This window comes from Electrophorus electricus, chromosome 20, assembly GCF_013358815.1.
Source record: "Electrophorus electricus isolate fEleEle1 chromosome 20, fEleEle1.pri, whole genome shotgun sequence".
In the NCBI taxonomy this organism is placed as follows: domain Eukaryota; kingdom Metazoa; phylum Chordata; class Actinopteri; order Gymnotiformes; family Gymnotidae; genus Electrophorus; species Electrophorus electricus.
Window position 1 is genome coordinate 4,413,176 of NC_049554.1, and position 16,369 is coordinate 4,429,544.

The following is a 16,369-nucleotide window of genomic DNA, read 5'->3' on the forward strand; positions in this document are numbered from 1 at the left end:
CATTCGCCCTCTTTTTTTTTCTCTTTTTTTTTTTAAGTTGAGAGAAAACCCTTAATGGCCCCACATGGTGCATGTCTGCAGACATCCTGCTCCCTAGATAGCAGCACTACCCGGCAGCTGGCGTTTGCTGTTCCTCGTGAAATCCAGGATTCATTAAAATGTTTTAATTACCTGAGACTGGTTACCAAGAGAGCATATATTTACAAAGACACCTTTTCCTTCACATTGCCTTCACAGAACTGGTTCTTTCTACAAAAGGGTTATGATAAAGAGGTTCTCTACCAGACCAGTATGAATTCAACCATCTCTGTACCATCTCTGTATCTCTGTACCATCTTTGACCCACAGAAAAGGTCACCACGTAAAAGCAAAGAAGGAGACTGAAACAGTGTGAGCATAGGTTATAAGAGAAGCATCTGAGAAAGGTCAAGATCAAGGTCAAGGTCAAATCTACAGAGATATGTGGGAATAGTGTCTGTAGAACCTGTAAGCAATCGGACAGATTAAAAAAAAAAACAAAAAACCTGTAAATAGAGATGTGGCAAGACTGAAGTTCTTTCACAATGGGAAAATATGCCAGGTCTTCACTGTCATTTCCAGCTATTATGTGAAGCACTGTCAAAGTTCTTTTGGGTTTTCTGCTTAAGCGGTTCTTCTCCAGCTGACATAAATAAACCATGCGCAGGTAGCCCATTTGTATTAAGATCACGGGCTAAATGGATTGAATGCCCCATGTTTTATCTGAGCTATAGATTTGAGGTAAACCTCATTCTGTGACTGTTTTGCAATAATCACTTTAAATGTCCCCACATCGAGAGTTATGAAGCTCTGTCAGGCCCATCACTTTCATGTGTATGAGATTACAGCATCTCATTTGATCTTTATATGTGGACTCAGAGGTGCTTGCAGTCATCTGTGTGCTAGCTCTTAGCTTTGCTATTCAACCTTATCCATTTAGATTAACAAAAGGTTTCAATTTTATTGTCACATTAGCACAACAATGCACCGTAAAGGCCAGTTACAAAGACTCATGGCTTTATCTGTTTGTTGTTGATATTATTCAGGGGCCCACTGTTCACCCCAATCTGGAAAAAAGGCATTTTCCCAAACCTGCAGTCTCAAGTGAAAGGCACGGGGAAATGACGTTACCAGAGCATGCACATCCCTGCTGTGGCTTCTACTTTATGGTAGTGTTTTGCATTGGGGAACACAGTGCAGCTGACAGACTGCCAATGTTTTTCTGTCTTCTCAGAGACCAGAAGATCGATAAGCAACTCTCAACTGATTGGCTAAGAAAAGGTCGGGCTCTCTGTACCACAGTTGCCCACCAACTGCCATCACATCCTCACAGAACAGAAATCATTCACCACTCACTTTTGACTGGCTAAAATAGCTGAAATAGCCTGCTCCCCTGGTCTTCTCCATTATAAACCTGACATCCTTATGAAAAAATCTGGGCAGAAGGCCATAGATATGTGATGACCTCACACCCCATCCAAATCCAATTTCAGACCAAGGTGGAGAAGAATAAGCACAATGAACCTTTTGAACCATAAAATTTCAGAATTGTAGAGCTGCAGGTTCTTGGGGAACCCTGGTTTCTGTTATAGACTCTCTTCCTGACTTTCCTGTCCAAATGTCATGCTGCATTTCGGATTCAATTTTTTTATTTTTTTTATTTATTTATTTTTTTTTTTTGGGGGGGGGGGGGGGGGTGTCTGATTTACAAATCTAATATTTTAAGTACGTTAGTCTGCTTTTACGTACATGCAGCAGCTAACAGATCAAGGCCAAAGAATGATAGTTAATATTATAATTGCAACATATAAAATGTCACAAGAGATTCCAGTTGTTGTTTTTTGTATGTTTGTTTTATTAGCTTCAGAAGACAAAAGCTAAGAGGCAGGAACGTACCACTGGCCCCCGCGTTCGTCCTGGCTATGCAGTTGTGTCAGACAAGCTCTACTGGTACACCGGTACGTGCTAAAAAGAAGTTAAATGTATTTATTTACCTTATTTACTTTTTTTTACCACAAAAGCTATTACAGATGTGTTTCCCTCTCTGCTTTCTTGGTCTTTAAAACGTTTTTGACTTTCTGTCCCTCACTTACATGCAACATTTTCAGTACTATTTCATTGACAGTCTAGCACGCACCAGTAACAGCGACAAAGAGTTTCTTGAGTTTCGTTTTTCCTTGACTCCTCTCTGCATGGAATAAATGCATAAACTACTGGGTCCCTTCTAGCTATGCAAATGAATACACGTACAAAATGCAAAGTTATTCAACTGAGTGGTATGGAGTGGTGTAAACGCTGCGTACGAGTTTCGTGTTGGGTGGAAGGAGAGTTTTGAATTCACTCGCCATCCCTGTGTAAACACCACTCTGCGTTTGAAGAATGACTCCTATAGCTGTCAGGCTCTCCTCATGGACTCTGGGCTACAACATGGGTCTGAATTTAATCTAAACGGATGTGCACCGTTATGCCTTTTCTAGGCCCAGGAGCCCTTGCTGGCTTGCCAAATAATCACCATCTCCCCTGTCTTGCTTGCATTCTCCACTGCACCTAGAGCCCTTAATTACAAAACCCTACCGGGAGACGCGGGAAAAGCAAACAGATGTGGAAATGCAATGATGGAAGATGAATGATGTGGATGGTGCATGCAGCAGGAATTGCACCACTGTAGCAAATGGAGACCAAACAGCCTCATTACAGGATCAGTCCCGTGATCTTCACCTAACCTTTCCAGGCTCCACTCAGGAGGCACTCTGTGCAAATTGCCTGCGGCGTGCAATTTCTCTATTTACAAAAAAGATCCAGTAAAACAGACTGATTACAGTTTCCCTAAAAGTGTTTGCCACAGGGACTCTTTGTTTTCAGTTTGCTGGAGCTTACACAGCCAAACCCCTTGCTCACATTATGTCTGTCAAAAGCGTACGCTGCCTTACCAATATATATAAAAGTTTTGTAAGTAATGCAGCATGTTTCGTTCCCCAGGGACATAATGGAGAGAACAGCTGGCCAGTGTTCGCTCGCAAACGCGGTGGCAAATAAAGCCCAGAGACATGGCCAATCACTCACGGAAATGTGGTGTGAACGCTGTGCCTCGCACTCCGCCAGGTTTCTCCCCCTCACAGTGGCCGCTGCCCAAGGCAATGGCTGCCACGTTTCTGGAGCTCCCGGTTGCAGCTGCGGGGCTCCGGGCCCGAGAAATGGGTCTTCGCCATCTGACAAGACAGCTCGCTGTTGCTCCCACAGCAGCTCAGCGGGGCTCATCTCTGGTCGCAAGGGCACAGAATAAGAGCTGCTTTGGAAAACTCGCAGGGCTGGATAGAGCCTACGGCAGCAAATCTGTGGCGGAAAGCTGGGAACGGGACTTACAGGTTTAGAAGTTCGAGGGCGGACGGGTGTGTACACAGCTGCCGTTGTAGCTCTCTGCTGTGTGCAGTACAGTAGTAAAGGTGGGAAGCGTCATCGAGGGGACCGGCGTCAGGGTCGGATTGCCAGTGAAGTCTTAACCCCGAGGTGAAAGTCTTTACCCTTGTGTTAAGCAGGAGCACGCGTTAATCAAGCAGTGGCCCGAGGCGGTAGTTTGAGTTTCTTCATAAATAAATACGTTTTAAAAATAACCAATCCAAACAGATCAGAGGTTTCGCACATGGCAAGATGCTGTGCTTGTTCTGTGAAATCTAAGAATATACAGCTTCAGGCTGTGTCACTGTGAGTCACCGTCAGAACGCAGGAGACCACAAGGAGGAAAGGTGAGCAATACCATGTTGCGTGTGCAGCACATAGTGTCCCACAGACGCTCACCGGGGGGGGGCTCAGAAACAGACCAATTACGACAGCCTGACATGTCGCCCTCATGAAGACAATAAGCAAGGCTTCCGTGCTGCTCCCATTCCAATGACTGCACATGGGGACACAGCTGCGGAAGCACCGAAACGACTGCGTCCCCGCTCTGATTGGACGGCGGGAGAGGGACGTCATCACGCCCTGCCGCTGGAGCATACCCATCAGCACACACCTAATTTCACGGGTGTTTACCAAATGATCTGCATTGACGCGAACTCGCGGCGACATGATTGGATTAGCCAGTTCACATAGAGAGACGTTTCGCTAATGGACATGAAGTCGCCGGGCATTTCCGCCGACGGCCGTGATCCGTTTAGACGGAGGACCTTTTCTGGAACATTAGCATCCATACGAACTTACGTGCCGCAAAGGTCACTGAAACACAAGCTGTTCTTCCTTTATTTACTGGCAGAATCACAGATGACTACGCCCGTTAGAGATTTTACGTTAGTGCAGGTTAGAGAGTGAAGAGATCAGCATATGTTTATAGTGCACGATTTGTACTTCATCTGATTGAGTGTGCCTCATCTGACTAATCTCTTACTGGAACAAGTAGAAGAAACAAGTCTTCTCGCCCAATTAATGGGGAGCGAGGTGGAGACTTCATTAAGTCGTTTATAAAGAAGACAGGAGTGCTCGGAGCAGCATGAGAGTGGCTGGGGCCAGGGGATTAATATGTTAGCACTGAATCAGGCCGTTTGGAGAACCCGCTTTCAAGAAGTTCTTAGAAGTACAACACGTAAAATTAACCATCTGCCTAAAAGGGTTTGAAAATGCACCTCCTCCTTTCACTAAGAAAAACAAGAGTAAGAAAAAGAAGAAAATGTTCTTTTATCGCCCTTACATTTTCGCTGGTGCATTACCTGCAAGACCTCTGAAACATCTACAAATATTGTGATCTACATGATGAATGAAACAAAATTTGAATAGCTCTTACATAAAACCCACATTTTTCAGAATAAACTGCCATTGAACATTAAATCTCCTGGTAAGTTACATCTTTCCCTTGGCTGGAAGAGAGTCGTTTCATCTTTCCCTTTTCATCCTACTTTTCTTTATTAATCAAATGAACACTTTGCAATTCTCTCTGCTGTGCAGAGAACGAAGCCGTGTTTCATCCCTCTGACACACTGACACACCACTTGATTTGTGACAGCATCGTATTTCTGGCAGTCGGGTATTAATGACTGTTTAGTCATAAATCGCATTATTTTGGTGTTGTGTAGTAGACAGATGATGGGCATATGAGGTGGCATCCAGCCATCTGGTTTGTCAGGGCTCTGCTGCTGTTTGTGGGGCTGACGATAAAGGATGCGGCCCCGGCCAGGCAAATCGCTTCAGCTTATCCACCTGCCATCCACCATGAAGCTTGTCTTCTCTACCAGCCCCTGCCCCAACTCTGACCTGTATTTACATTTATGCCATTACCTGATGCTTTTATCCAAAGCAAATATACAATTGAGTACAACTTGAGCAGTGGAGGGTTAAGGGTCTTGCTCACGGGCCCGATAGTGGCAACTTGGCAGTGGTGGGGCTTGAATTGGCAACGTTCTGATTACTAGTTGAGTACCTTAACCACTGAGCTCCCACTGCCCCTGATAACGTCAAGGTAACATGTTTCTATACCTTCTCTTTAATTTATCCTGGAAGGGAAATAAACATCAATTATCCTACGCAGTTCAGGCAGGCCGATCTTTTTTTCTTTGAGTGGTGTAATGCATGATGTTTCAAAGTGCAGCTCTCAGAAAGCCAATCAATTATAGGTGCACGGTTCTCTTGGGCTGCAATGATCCAATTATGACTGTCATGGCGTGGAACTTTTACATCGAAATTATTGTGATCACCAGCTCTGTGAAACCACGCACCCCCCCCCCCCCCCCAATCTACTACACCAAAGGACTGAACCACTTTGAGCTCTAGCAATTCATCACATGGGTACTTAGTGTAAGAAAGAGAAGAAAGAGTAAAGGATTCCGTGGAAAGAAAGAAAAAGCCAGACCCTCCAACAGTAATTACACGCATGAACATTATTCTTCCTTAGGTGTGCTGTATATCTCCAGTTTATGTCTCTGTCTCCTTCTCTCCCTACTCCTCTTTCTCCCTTGTTCACTTCAGCTCCCGCCCCCCAAACAGCTCGGACATTCCCGTGCTGGTGAGTGATGGGACTCATATCTTTCATTACATAAAAGGGGCCTACCTGCACCCTCCATCTCAGGGGACCATCTGCGAATGGTGATGGGTGTACTGGGAGCGGGCCGGGCGATCGCGTGCAGAGCAATCGATTGCACGTCCCCCGGGGTGAGGGAGAAGCAGAGTTTTTATTGAGCCACACCAGGCCACCCACAGGCGGGGGAGCGGGAGCAGCTATACCCCCACCGCAGCGGTACGGCATCGCCGCGGCAACCTGTCAGCACTGCCCCAGCACCCAACTCCATGTTGGCTCTTAAACGGAAAAAGCTCTGTGCCCATCAGGCAAAGGATCAGATGTGGGAAGTCAATCAAATGATCCATGAAAAATTTCCAGACACAAAAATATTCTCCTTTGATCTAAATTGGCAACTTTGCCCATTGATTTAGGTTTTTGATTGTTTGCTTGCTTTGGTTTTTTTTGTTTGTTTGTTTGTTTGGTTTTTTTGGCACATGTAACAATAGCTGTTCTCATAAACCAGCTTCATAAAGCCACAGTCGTTTGAGGAAAACGCAAAACTGGCAGCATCTAACAAAAACAAAGGAGGCAAAGTTTTGAATTCTGCACTCTGGAAATGTGAACTAATCTCGATAGGAAACCAACGAATTCCTTTCCTCCAGCACACAAGGCGACCTGCGATGGCCGCGTTCAGTGACCCAGTGTTCAGGTCCGTATCAGCTCCACCACATCCCAGGTCCTGGAAGTAAAGGTGTGAGAAGCAGGAAAGAGCGATGGAGAGTGAAATGATGAAATGCTGTCCTTTTTTAAGAGCTAAAAATACAGCCTTTATCATCAAGCTAAAATGCCAGTTTGAAAAGCATCCAACAGAAACGCGTTATTCCGCTGTGTTGGCGCTCATCTGCATGAAAAAAGACAAACCTCATATGGCATGTTCCCGTCTGGGTGCATTCAGTTTCCATACCAACTATAACGCAAAGCAACCGGGGCTGAGAGAAGGTAGCATTTTTAACATTTTAACAAAATGGACTCAAAGAAAAATCGATATAGATCACACACAAAAAAAAAAACTAACAAGCATGTGGGTCACTGGGAGAGTTAGAGAACCTTGTTCTGAAAACTGATAAAAGCATCACATATAATTCTGAGGTATAAAAAAACGGTTCTCTACAATATAATCACATTGTAACTCAAAAATCTAATTTGTCTCCTCCTTCGGAGCCTCCTGCATTAACCAATGAAGAAAAAAAATGTCTGCAAAACGTCAGCTCCGTGCGGAAACCGCCACTTCAACAAAGATTAATCAGAAAGCAGTGCTTCTCTTTCCCTCTGCATAAGTGGGCCGGGAAAAAGACGGGGGGCTTAAGAGAGGCAGGCCACTTCTATGGATGTTAGCGTGCCCTCATGAAACTCAAATCAGGCATCTAATTTCCGATAAAGCTCGCGCTTTCGCTCCATCCTGACAAAATTGCTTATGGCACGTCTGGATTGTTTTAGCCCAGCCATTCGCTGTGCAATGCATTTTTAAGCAACGGGCGTGTCATCTTGCCCAGTGTTTTTCGATGTTTCAGGCACCCACATGCAATACATCAAAAGAAAGACATTATAATCCTGGAGTCTTTACCTTATCCAAAGGAATTAAACATGTACATATGAAAACAAGACGACATCTAAGTCTTTTTTTGATCTGATACGTGGCTTAGTGAATGTCAATGGATGACCCCACCAATTGCCTCAAAACACCCAAGATACTTTAAGTTTACCATGAATCAGTTTGCAAATGTTCTGAGTAGCTAGAGACATGGAGCCTCAGTCAATCTCTAGACATATTTTCAGTGTCAGAAAAGCCATTTTATCTTTAGGCTACTGAGAGGTTTTTATTCCTACACACATTTTGTTGAAAAGCAGTACATCAACAGATTCTTCAAGTCAAATTCTTTACAGGGCAAAGCTAGTCCCTAACAACTGTATAGGGCAGTTGTAGCGGTTAAAGGTACTTGACTTACAACCGGATGTTTGCTGGTTCAAGGCCCACCACTGCCAAGTGGTGGGCCCCTGAAGAAGGCCCTTAACCCTCAGTTGCTCAAGGTGTATGCTGTCATAAAGCTGCTTTGGATAAAAGTGTCAGGTAAATGTTACTGGAACCATTCCTGCCACTGGGGCAGTGGTTAAAGGTACTTGACTAGTAATCATGTTGCCAGTGCAAAATTCCCCACTGCCAAGGTGCCACACTTAAATATCAATTGCCCAAGTTGTATTCAGTCATTATTGAAAGTTGTTTGGACAAAATAAATGTCTCCAAACGCAAACTTTTATAATGGCCTCTCCATTAATAACCTGCAATGACAATGCACATAGAAGGCAAAGGGTTCATAAGACCAGTCTTTAGTCTATTACAACTAGAAATCAGCTATAGTTTATGGTCTTAGTTAAGCCAAAGTAAACAAAGTTAAGACAAAGTAAATGAAAACAAATGTGAACATTTTCAGATGATACTCTTTTAATCCAGATTAATTGCTAAAAACACTAATTCAACTCCAAACGGCATTGCCCACGTCGTCCTGTATTTCAACGTGCAGCTCAAGGATTGAGGGTATGAAACCCCAAGTCCGACTTAAGCACGCCAAGCCAGAAAACGTGACAGTCTGGTGTCCCATGAAGTCCCAGCGAGCTCTTAGTCAACTCTTCTCCATTATCTGAGGTCAGGGGTAGCGGTAAAGATTCGAGCTCAACACTGCCTCATTTTTCCTGTAGTGCCGAAGCACACATTTAATAAACCTGAGATGGAAAAAACAATTTTGGGCCGACGGAAACACTCCGGTCTTAAACCTGAAGGCCTGCCCCTAACCACGCCCCTGTCTGTTGCCTCAGAATTTTATATTACGTCTGGTCTTTTATATGCAAAAGCTGCAGTACCATAACTTAAAAAAGAAAGAAAACGATCAGTGTACTAAGGGAGTATGATAGGATGGGAATCAGTAAATGAGAGCTTGATAGGAATTACATTCAGGTCAAGAGATGGTAATTACTCTCATTACATTACTAACCCACTATCAATCCTGTGGTTCTGTCTTTGAATTGAAATGAATTTAGAGCTGCATAAACATAATTAATTACTGCCTGTAATCGATATCACGATTACAAACCCATCTTGATCATTCAACATGTTTTTCTCCCATTTAGAGCTTACACAAATGTAATTCCTCAACCTAGTCACAAGTTATCCCAATCAAGCTCAATTTCATTACCGAACCATTAAAAAAATAACCATATCCAGGCAACGGAGTAATTTGATCACTCCAAAGAGGATATTGTAATAAGTGCAGAGTATCTTGCAAACCTCTTAAGGTTCTGTTTGCTGCTTCTCCTGCAGAGACTTTGCTGATTGAAATTACCCAGCAATTACAATAAAAAAACACAACTGTCGCTTCACCCGGCAAGCATTAACTTCAATTAATTATTCAGCAACACAATTATACTTATATTAGCAGAAGCAAAGCAGGAGAGCGGAGTCAGCACCAATTCAGCTCTCTGGGGATTCTCACCCACCCTACCCTGCCCTCCACCCGCTCCCATCATAAGACACATACATGCAAATGCAAAGATGCGCTATTTTTAAAATCCACTTTCTGCAATCCAGGCATCTCAAGAGAATCATGGGAAGTTCTCTCGGGCTTCCATTTCACAGCTGCTCCAAAATTACACATCTAATTTATCTACTTTACTATGCACCATAGACTAAAGTGGATACATGTGGTTTGATTTCGTTTGTCCCCTGGTCAAGCCTGTCATTTCAGCAGTTATTGCTGAAGATTAGTAAAAGTGCTTTATTCCTGATAGATTGAGTCAACAAGATTCTATTTGAAAAGTGAAAATTAAAGAGAAAAATCTATTTTTAGTCCTGCACAAATAAATGGAAGGCATACAGTATAAAAAAATATATTAAGCCTGAAGATTCCTTTATGAAAACAGCAATGCTTCTTATTATTTTGACAATAATTTAGACACAAAAATGTACTCTCAGGAATTAGACTTGCAATTCAGAATTTTTAATTTATGTGCATGTGTGGTTTGATTTGTTAAGCCTAAACACTAACCTCTGACTAATGCATATGTACCTGCACCACACACACACACACACACACACACACACACACACACACACACACACACACACACACACACACAGGCTTGCTCTGTGCTATTTAAACACTCCGAGTCCTCAGTCTTTTCTTCATGGCTCCCTTCTTTCATCATCAAAACCTGACCAGTGCTTCATAATTAATGTGTGGTCCAATTTCCTGTAGATTAAAGGCAGTGCAATTAAAAGCAGCAGAGAGAGGCAGCGGAAATTGAAAACACAACACAGATAGAGGCTTTTGTCTGGGGAGACAAACAGTGGCAAGGTGGTACTGGGAAATACGCTTGTAGCATTTGCCAAAAAAGGAGCCTTTTGCCATTCAAGGCTTTTCCAGGGACCAGTTTCTTGCATCTTAGCATGAAAAAAGGCTGAGCTGCTTTATAGTGGAAAGAGATTCACTTTCCACAAATGTTAGCGGAACAGCTGATAGACACAGATAACAGTATCCTGAGCAGTCGCGGGGTAAATGTGAAAAGCAGAAAGTTAAGGAGAAATACAGAAAGAGAGCGACTTACAAAGCATGAAAATCGAGCATAAGAAAACAGAAAAACAGACAGACGGAGCAACGGAAAGAGAAAAGAGGCACAAAAGAGCATTGGAAAAGCCACTGGAGGTGACACAGCAGTGCTCTGAGCACTGATGGTTTAGGAAAGCTTGTGTAAGAGACGGAAACAGGGGGCCCTGTCCCCCGAGAGGCGGCCATACACACCAACACGTGCGCCGTGACCAGAGGCCTTCTGGAATGGGAACGTTTGGAATGGGGACGTGGAATGGGAACGTTTAAAAGCTTCCCTGATGACCCGCCCTTGCTCCCGCCATTACAACTGCTGACATTTGCATCCACTGTACGCAACAGATCCCAAACAGATCCCATTTATTTGTTCGTTGGCCTTTTCCTCCACAATGCATCCGTTCTCGGGTAATGACGACCCCAGAGTGTTATTTATCCAGACTGCTTGAAATTGGAATTCTGGTGGCCCATTACATTAGTAAGACAAAGTGTTAAAGTAGGATTGATGCCGTTGATGTAATGGGCCACGCGCACAGACATCGAACTATTCCAGTTTTACCACAGTCGATTCCCAGGATGGTTAGGTCGCCTCCTCTGTCACTCTGTCAATATCAGAGGTGCAAATGCCCAGCCGCAATCTCGTGTTTTTGAAGACGTACTCGCAATGCACTGTAGCGCTGCATGACATCTCTACAATCAGAGGAGAACACAGAGTGTCCTGTTTCACCAAGGCATCACGAAGACATGATACAGCAGATCCAACCCCAATGAAAGACAGAGCGAGAGACAGACAAAAAACAGAGCAACGGAGACACACAGAGAGGAAAAGAGAGAGACAGACAGGGACAAAAGAAGAGAGGAGAGAGAGAGAGAAAGAGACAGACATACAGAAAATGATGGAGAGAGAGAGCGAGAGAGAGAGAGAGACAGACATACAGAAAATGATGGAGAGAGAGAGAGAGAGAGAGAGAGAGAGAGAGAGAGAGAGAGAGAGAGAGAGAGAGAGAGAGAGAGAGATCACATTCTCGCTTTTCTTCCCATTGAAAATGCAGCACAATGTATTCTCAGGGCCCCCTGGGTGAGGGAGCCTCCACCAGTCCTTGATGCGGGCTGTGTTATCCCTTCATCTCTCTGTCATGTGAAGCTGGGCTCAGGGCCCCGTGTGTTGGTCTCCAGAGTAGAACCCTTAACTTTGCACACGAATAAAGGACATTTTACCCACACAAGCTCCAAGTACATACACACCCAGACACGCACACACACAGCTTTGTCACACTCTGAGCTCTGAGGAAGGGTATTTGTTTAGAGAAGTAGATGATATCTGCTAATAGCATAAAAACATGCACATATCCCACCATCAGCTGAGTCAGTGAAACGTGGAGCCTGTACAAAACCGGGGACCCGCAGAACTCGGATCTGAGCGATCCAAGGAAAAGTTCAGTCTAAACCACCAGTGATGACAAGACTTTCTAAACCTCCTGTATGTGTTTAGCTGTACAAGTTGGATTGTATTAATCTGAGCTTTGTGGCTATTCAGTTTATATATACATATATAAAGATGCTTTCACCAACTGGTCTTACTTCCTGGAACTTCAGAGGAACTGCTGAGGAAAGACCTTGGACTGAAATGTCATGTTTCTTTTGAAAGCATGAGTTTTTCTATCAAGTATTAGATTTGATTTATATATTATAGTTCTTGTCTAACCCTTCCAGTGTGTGGTCACTGCGGTCAAATTGTTTTCCTGGGAGGGTGTGTATTTTTGCTGTGGCTGTGTGAAAGTTTGGCTTCACCAACAGTCACAGTTGCATGGAGGTTTCTTGGTGGGCCCTGTTTCGTTTTTTATATCTACAAATGTTAAAGGATCGGATCATTTTTTCTTGCATGCATACAAAAACCTGGCAAGTACTGTGTGGTTTACCCAGTACTCGCATGCCATGAGCGAGAACACAAATAAAGTGATGTGATGATCTTCCATGAAATGGTATGTCAAACAAACGTGATTATCATCAGGTTTAATCACATCACATCTGCTTTATCTGTTATAATAACAATAAGGGAATGACAGTGAGACAAAATCATGTACAACACACTATGGGCAACGTGTGTGGAGTAAAACTACAGATCTAAAAATGCAGGCATTTTTGTGCTAATTCCACCATATGAACAAAGCCATATCAAAATGAACTTTGTCACCGAGGCACCAGACCAGCTGACAGACAGAAAAGTGGGAACGCTTCATTGTCCAGCATGTCACTCACCCAAGAGGCTTCTCCAGTCGACTCGCCGGCGACCCCACAATCTCGCCCAGGGTGCAAAACATTTGCCCGAGGAAGTCCTGGAGACAGACACCAAGGAGGAGGAGGAGAACAAGAGAGAGAGGGAGCGAGAGAAGTTGGAGAGTGTGGGAGGGGTGGTGTGGGTTAGACACAGAGGCGGAGAGATTGACATGTTCCCCACTTCCCCGAGCTCCCACGGCTACAATAATAGATTGAAAGGCTTTGACGTACGTTGAATTCTGAGGGCTTCCACGAGGAACGGCAGGCAGCCATGTTAACAACAGAGTACAGCATGTAACAGAAAACATAAGACACAAAACAAAATGGTGGCCGCACCAAGGCCCAAAAACTCCATTACAGCACTAGAGGGTCAAATAAGCACAGAGCAGCTAACCCACTGTTACTGCATCCAAGACAACAACCACACATGCATCGAACAAAAAGACAACAGAACATTACAAAGGAGACCATGCAAATCAGAACGTATCCAAATACATGCTACGATGAGCTACAGCAAATGATCAAACTGAGTAGTATGAATGACTGATGCTTTTTGCTGCCACTTTGGTCTCTAAGCGATGGTGTTATTAAAATAAAAACACGTGTCGCGTGGTGAACATTATAGGCTGCCCTAGATAGCGTTACAGACTGTGTGGGTTCGAAAAGCATCAGTAATAAACTGCAATTATGTATATTGCATGAGGACAGTTTGAAGAGCAATACATTTAAATAATCAATATGTACAGCTTAGAATACAGATGAAAGCTAGTATGGACTCTATAGCAACCTTGTTTATTAAATGGAAAACAAGTTCTATTTTCATCTACAAGGGGTTGATTACATTCCACGATATTTGGATACTGAGAGCTAAATTTGATTTGCATGTGTAAGGTTGTGAATCCAGGCTCAACTGGATCTCACGTGGAGTACTCACATGTTTTGAGAGGTCTGGACTTTTAGAATCAACATCGTATCTGAAAGACAACAATGAGAACATGTTAGGTCACGTGTGGACTGAGAACTTCTCTGGACAGAGGTATGCACACATGTTGCACCTCTGTAGGGAGAATCTCAGTAACACTCTGATTAACCTGATTTAGGCAAATAAAGACTAACATTTTCTTATTGTAACCAGCTCTTGAAAGTTCGGTGAGCAACATTCGGCCTACAAAAGGCTTCTTTGAATGTGCTGAAGTTAATTTTAAACATAGAGGTCCTTCATAGCTAAGCATGACTTGCATTCAACATTCAGATTCAACACGGCGATCCATACGATGTTTCACCGGAACAAGAAGAAACGAAGAAACAAATGAAACTTGGGCCTGCTGAACGAGAGAGGTGATGCCAGAGAAACTAGACATGCACGCGTGTGTGTGTGAGCAACAACTCACAAGAGAAAATAGACATGCACACGTGTGTGTGGGGAACAACTCAAGAGAAACTAGACATGCACGCGTGTGTGTGGGGAACAACTCACAAGTCAAAACGAAGGTTCTGTTTCTCCTCGAAGAAGTAGTCGAGGATGAACTTCCTGACAAAGTCTGGATTTAGTGTGTTGTCAATCACCTCCGTTCTTCCAAACTAGAGAATGGATTGGGGCAAGAGGTAGTTACGGTAAAAGAGATTGACATTGGGGGGTAAAAGAGGAATTGTTAGTATGGACACCGAGTAAGATCACAGTCATATTACAAGAGTCATATTCAACAGAGCAAAGAGATAGGTGCTAACATGGAAATCACTGCTCTTTTCAACAGTGATAGGGCGATATATAAGCCCCGCCCCCCTCCACCACCTGCACCCCAATCCCCACCCCTCGGTCTATTTAAAACTTGTGGCTCACTTTGCTGAGCGGAGCGTCTCATACTGGCCAGAGGAAGATCTTTTGAAGGCACCACTCCTGAATGCCAAACCTAATTGCAGCCGTGGTCCTGTTCATCTCCTTCAAGCACAAGACGTCAGTGACAATTATGCCCGCTTAATTAGCAGCTCTCTTACCCCAAACTGCCCTGAATGCTAGTGGAAACCAGCATGGATCGCGCTACTCCATTATTTAGCCTTTGCAAGCCAGACAAAATAATTGGGCCAAGACCCTCCTCCAATCTTGGCAGGAAATTCATGGTACAGTGCATAAATTCCACCTCTGCTACTGAACCAGTGGGCCCGGAATGGATTAGAACGCTTTGCTCGTGAGCTTAACCAGAGGGCTGCCATCTGCCTGTTCATGCAGCCGTTTGTGCTAGAAGGGAATTATTTATCATGAGAAACATGGCTCAGTAAATAAATAAAAAGTTCACGCACTAACACCGCTCTCATAACTTGGTCTAGATGATAGCGGGTGACGGCGTTAAGAGTTTTGCATTAGTTGCATTTGTCGGAGATCCAGGGAGAGTAGAACTTCCTGTCAGTTCTGATAACTTGGGCTCGGTGACCGGAGATGGTGAATGGCTCCTGGCAGCGTCCAAAGAGCTAGTGTCTTCTACAGATCGCTGAAGATCTGAAGATACAGCGTCTTCTGTCTGACGTACCTGATGCAGAAAATTTGACTTATTACGAGATCCCAGTGCCGCTATATTCAATATGTTTTAATCCACCTGCACTCTCTGCTCGTATTCCCACACTGCACGCAAGCCCCGGCACTCTGCTGGTTTTCCCTGCCCCGCTCTTTATGTTCCAACCAGCCTTCAAAACCACGCTGCTCATATTTCACTATAGCCCACGAACGGAAATAGTGCTTCCCGCTCAGAGCCCTCGCTTTACCTATTCACACCATTCAAATGCCAGGCCACGTAGACTTACTCACATGAATGTATAATTGCAATCACGCCTTCCCTTCCACAAAGAACCACGGTCCAAAGGCAGCTCACAAAGCTATAATTTCACAGCCGCTCCAGTGCTACTCGTGCTTGCCTTAGAGAAGTCGGCTTACAAAGTGGCAGGCGGGTTTTTTAGCTCTTTAACGAGCAACGGCTAATTAGAAAATAAACAGAGGTCCGGTGGTAAACACCACGCCACACAGAACAGGGCGCGCACCCCCCAAGCAAGCGCTAAAGTGGCTCTATCTTAAGATGCACTTTGACTGTTTCGTGATTATCCGTGCGAGCTTGTTATCACGCCATGTAATGACTCATGTAATAAGGTCTGGGCGGGAAAGGAGCAGAAGTCAAACACAAGCGTTAACCTTGGTTTTTCATTTACATTTAACTGCCAAAAAAGAGTTTTAATACATACACTCACAACAAAGGCTAAAGTAGGATTTTTTTACGAAGAAATTCTAATTCACTGGACTGGTGGGTTCGAAACGCACGAGCAGGGATCCTGAGTATTACTGGGAGACAGGCCATACAGTGAATTAGGAGTTCATTAGGTACCCACATACTGTGAAGTAATCTGATGAGAAGTAGTCACGAAACTCCACCTCTGAGGTTTCACTACACAAACA

At 44.0% G+C, this 16,369-nt stretch overlaps 1 protein-coding gene across 1 annotated transcript in view; it reads right to left on the reverse strand.

Moving 5' to 3' along the window:
• cpne5b (copine Vb) overlaps positions 1-16,369 on the reverse strand; it is a 73,697-nt gene that overhangs the window by 33,547 nt on the left and 23,781 nt on the right. The window contains 4 exon segments of the mRNA XM_027023090.2: positions 12,913-12,989; positions 13,162-13,176; positions 13,865-13,904; positions 14,408-14,511. Coding sequence (XP_026878891.2) covers positions 12,913-12,989; positions 13,162-13,176; positions 13,865-13,904; positions 14,408-14,511 — 236 coding nt within the window.